Genomic DNA, 4,305 nt, shown 5'->3' with positions numbered 1-4,305 from the left:
GTGCGGGGCTGTGTGTGTGCGCTTGACTTCTCCCTCGTGTTTGTGTGGGTGGATATGCAATCCTACATCTGTTTGTTTGATAATGTGTGTTTGTCGTTGAACGGATTTGCATGATTGAAACAGCAGGGTCATATATTTCATATTTCACAAACCTCTGGGCATTGTTTGTTTTTTACTTGTCTTTCATTTATATTCAGCCCATCATCTCCTTGTTATATACTACATTTCGATGATCAACCTGGAAATAATGTTGGCCCTTACAATGAAACTGGACAAAAGAGAATCGCCATTATCATATTCCGAGGGTTGTGTGTGGAGCTCTGCCATTTTCTGTCCAAGACAACTTTTATGCAAGTGCATGCATTACTGCCACCTGCTGTAGAAAAAGCAAGCTCATTTAGCCACTCAACTGTAAATTGAATTGGATTTTTATATCAAAACAATGGAATTATTAAATTCAACATCGTCATAATGACATTATTTTATAGTTGATAGTGTTTGAAATGGTTTTAGGTGTTTCCACTGCATTTTAAATGAAAGGTCCCGCACCTCCAATTCTGAAATATTTTTGCATTAAAATACTACATTGAATGTAAGGCTATGCTATACAATTTAAGATATGATTCATATCACAAACTGTACAAATTCCACAACAAATTTAAGAGTTATGGAAGTTTGCTCAAAACATGCAAGGATTCCACGTGAAAAGCAGGTTAGATTTGTGGATATTAAAGCATGATTTGTAAATTGTGTGTTGCCTGTGTATAAATGATCAATACGTACAGCACTCATTTCTTTCCCACCGTGTTAAACTTACATTCATGACTCTGGGGATTTCTGGCTAGATGTGGCAAAATACAAATAAATGAATAAACAAAAAACAATCAAATTCATATTTCCAACAAAGTGTACTGATTTTATTATCTGTACTATAGTATTACTATAGTATAGTGTTGTCTATATGAATTACAGTCATCAACAAATAGTCGCCAACAAATGAAACAAGTCAAGAGATCACGAAAGCATTACTTTGGGCCGGGTTTGGTTTATCTTGAATTGTTTGGCATGAACAGTCTAGTATTGATATCAGTCCAAACATTAGAAGAAATTTGAATTGTTTAGAAAATCCCTAGAACACAGCAGTCTTGTTTTTATAAACCGTGCTAACATTCATTTATTGTGTGTTTTTAACAACAGTGTCCGATGAATTTCTTTCTCTTTTATTGAGTACTAAAATATTCAAATGCAAATTTGTTAGAAAGGACCTTTTGATAGTATTTTTGTAATTACAAAATGTGAGTTCAGGGAGCAATAATACAATAGGTGCCAACACCAAGTTAGTTTCAACATTTCAATGCTTCAATATTTAACCATGTTAAATATAGGGCACAGATAATATATATAGTATATTTACATAAGAAAATATAATGCTTTAGTTCAAATACTTCTGAATCAGATATCAAAATACTTTGGCTGATAAATGCAATCGCCTTTATGTTTTTTCTCTAAATTCAAATATACATACAATGTAGATATAGGCAATGCATCTAAGATATCATGGCTATCAAAACATGCTACCAGATACAGTAATAAGATGTAGCTTTATATGTTCTTGAGTAGTTTCTGGGCGTCCCTTAGCCCACTAAATGCTGCCATCCACTGGAATTGGTAGGAAGTAGATTGCATTTTGGCCCTTGTGTGTTTTGGAGCCGTGTTTTGTCCGTCCATTCTTCTTGATGCCCATGTACCAGTCTCCATTCTCCTGGTGCCTCTGTGACCGGTACGTGTTGTAGTGGTTCTCCTCGATCTTCTCAATGAAGTAACATTCATCATTTAATGTGCCCTGGAAAACACAAGACGAGTCTGATGCTTATTTCATGTGTTTACGTGATCTGAAGAAATACATTTATTCATTTTGGCAGACGCTTTTATTCAAACGTTATATTATGTTTCACATTTAGTCTGCGGCATTTTCGTTTTTTATTCAATTCTTCATTTAAACAATAAAACACAAGGTAACTTAAACTTACAGTGCCATAAAGTTTTCCCGAATTGTCCATTGCAATGTATAGTCCGGTACCGTGACCCCTGATGGCCACCACTCCTGCCTTTACTGCTTTTACCTTTAAAATAGCTTCCATACAACAACAACATCAAACAAATAAATACATAATACATGTTTCACAGGTGCAATTTTTTTGGGGTACAATTTAACATTTTGTTTGACATATTTATATAATTTCCTCGCGTTACATATACGGTTCGCATAGGTTGACGCGATACTGACTGTAAACGTCGTTATCCTGTCGGCTCGCGTCCACGGTGCCGTTGGGTTGGATGCGGAGATGGTATCCTCCATTCCTGCAGTACAGTTTTTGGAGAGGGGAATGTTTCGGATCTTTTTGGCCGATCGTCGTCGGACCGAGTGTAAAAACGCCGATATCTCCCTCGGTCATTCTGCTGAGTGTTTCATCGGGACGCACGGTGCCCATGAACACCCCCTCCGGTGACGGGAATGGATCAGTCCGCCGTCACCAGGCGCCAGTAGAACTCAACTGCCACTTACAACGAGCGCGTGTCATTAAACCTCCTTCACACTTCTTATTATAACCATAAAGTTTATGACGCTTTAAAAAAACATGATAATAGTGGCCATCATTTTAGTGCTAAAAATGACAAGAATGTATTTTAAAGGGGTTTAAATCTATTTTAATCTGGTCTATGTTATCATTCTACAGATATAGTTCTGGTGCTCTAATCTGATTGGCTGAGCGTGCAGAGCGCTGGTATAGTGTGCAGTAACAGCATTGCTTGCTTCACAGTTTGTTTTTGTAAGTTTATGGTTGCTTGTGGCATTGTGGGAATGTGCAGATACACAAATCATTGCTTTTATTATAGTGAAAGTGTTGTTTGTTTTGCTACACTTGATTGATTATCATTTGTTTTATCACTTTAACAACAAATTGTGACCCTGGACAACAAAACCTTGTGTGTCATTTTTTTCAATATTGAAATGTATACATCTGTATATATATATATATACATGAATACACTTGTATTTCCATTGATACATATGGTTTGTTAGGATAGGACAATATTTGACTGAGATACAACTATTTAAAACTCTGGAATCTGAGAAAAATACTGAGAAAATCGCATTTAAAGTCATCCAAATGAAGTCCTTAGCATAGAATATTACTCACAAAGATAAAGTTTTGATATATTTGTGGTAGGAATTTTACAAAATATCTTCATGGAACATGTTATTTACTTAATATACTAATGACTTTTGGCATAAATATGCCCGTGCTACTGAAGACTGGTTTGTGATCCAGGGTCACAAATAGCTAAACTATGGTCATGGCGATGAGGCCAACATTTGTGGTTACTCTATACTGCAGATAGTACCTTAGTAAAACCATGGGTTATATTTGAAGGGTCAGCTGGCTATAGATCACAATAACTATCATATGTATGTGCCCGACTTTGTACTATGAAGACTAACAAGAGACTAAACAAAAACTCAATTTAGTTGACCTTTAATTTTAAGCTTAATCTAAAATGTTTAATTTCAATATAAAATAACAATGATCCATAATGCATCATTTTAACAGCCAGTTTGATCAGACAACATAATGAAAGTTCAGGTCATGTTATTGGGCCTAAAAGAGGCTGTTAAAGATTCCTGCTATGTCCAGTGGTGGTCACTCACTACTAGTTTTATTTTCATATGACATCTAAAATGGTTTCCAGGCCGTCAAGGCTGTTGGAAAAGAGAGAACGAGTACTAAAGGAATGTGTTTCCAAGCAGCCTCAGTACTACTGGAAATAGCGCCCTGGTGCCAGACGGGTCCCGCAGAACATCGAGCGCAACATCTAGTGTGAATTACATCCCTCAACGGGGTGCGAATGAAAAGGGTAGAGCAGTTAAGACTTACCTGTGACACAAAGAAGCCACATTTTTCCATATGAGCCATCATATCTCTTTTCAGCTCTGGCACAGAGTGCTTTGAGTTTAAATAGCAGGGTTTTTCAACAAAGTCAACTGTATTCTCTTGTGCCTCATGATGTGTGTAGGGTCTGTTCCTGCTTTCTAAAGAATGCCTAGTGGATAAATAGTTAACATGGTGTCCGTACAACCGCTTACACACGGGTGTGTGTGTTCGACGTGTGCCCAGGCTGTGCTTGGAAGACCTCACTGTGTAACATTATGATTCGGTTTCTGATAACATACGCAATGTTCGTTCACTGAGACATGTAGTCATTTCCTGGAGCTCCGCTGGATGAGGTCAATGATCGGTCGCA

General features: G+C 37.1%; 1 protein-coding gene across 1 annotated transcript; it reads right to left on the bottom strand.

The window, feature by feature from the left end:
* Positions 1–898: 898 nt before the first annotated feature.
* On the bottom strand, positions 899–2,590 carry fgf1b (fibroblast growth factor 1b). Its single transcript, XM_079487160.1, has 3 exons — positions 2,288–2,590; positions 2,031–2,134; positions 899–1,843 (listed from the first exon to the last, which is right to left on the bottom strand). Exons 1-3 carry the CDS (start codon positions 2,490–2,492, stop codon positions 1,643–1,645), a joined length of 510 nt encoding a protein of 169 aa, XP_079343286.1. The 5' UTR covers positions 2,493–2,590; the 3' UTR covers positions 899–1,642.
* Between the last annotated feature and the right edge of the window lie 1,715 nt (positions 2,591–4,305).

The sequence above is a fragment of the Barbatula barbatula genome (genome assembly GCF_947034865.1).
Source record: "Barbatula barbatula genome assembly, chromosome: 22".
Classification (NCBI taxonomy): Eukaryota; Metazoa; Chordata; class Actinopteri; order Cypriniformes; family Nemacheilidae; genus Barbatula; species Barbatula barbatula.
This window is presented reverse-complemented; position numbering and strand designations above follow the sequence as displayed.

What these genes read in the sequence shown, in the direction of transcription:
- fgf1b (XM_079487160.1), bottom strand. Translation starts at nt 2,492, where the DNA reads ATGGGCACCGTGCGTCCCGATGAAACACTCAGCAGAATGACCGAGGGA. An exon ending in ACAGGATAACGACGTTTACA is followed by an intron (nt 2,135 to 2,287) that starts GTCAGTATCGCG and finishes GTTGTATGGAAG; the next exon opens with CTATTTTAAAGGTAAAAGCA. An exon ending in CGGGAAAACTTTATGGCACT is followed by an intron (nt 1,844 to 2,030) that starts GTAAGTTTAAGT and finishes TGTGTTTTCCAG; the next exon opens with GGCACATTAAATGATGAATG.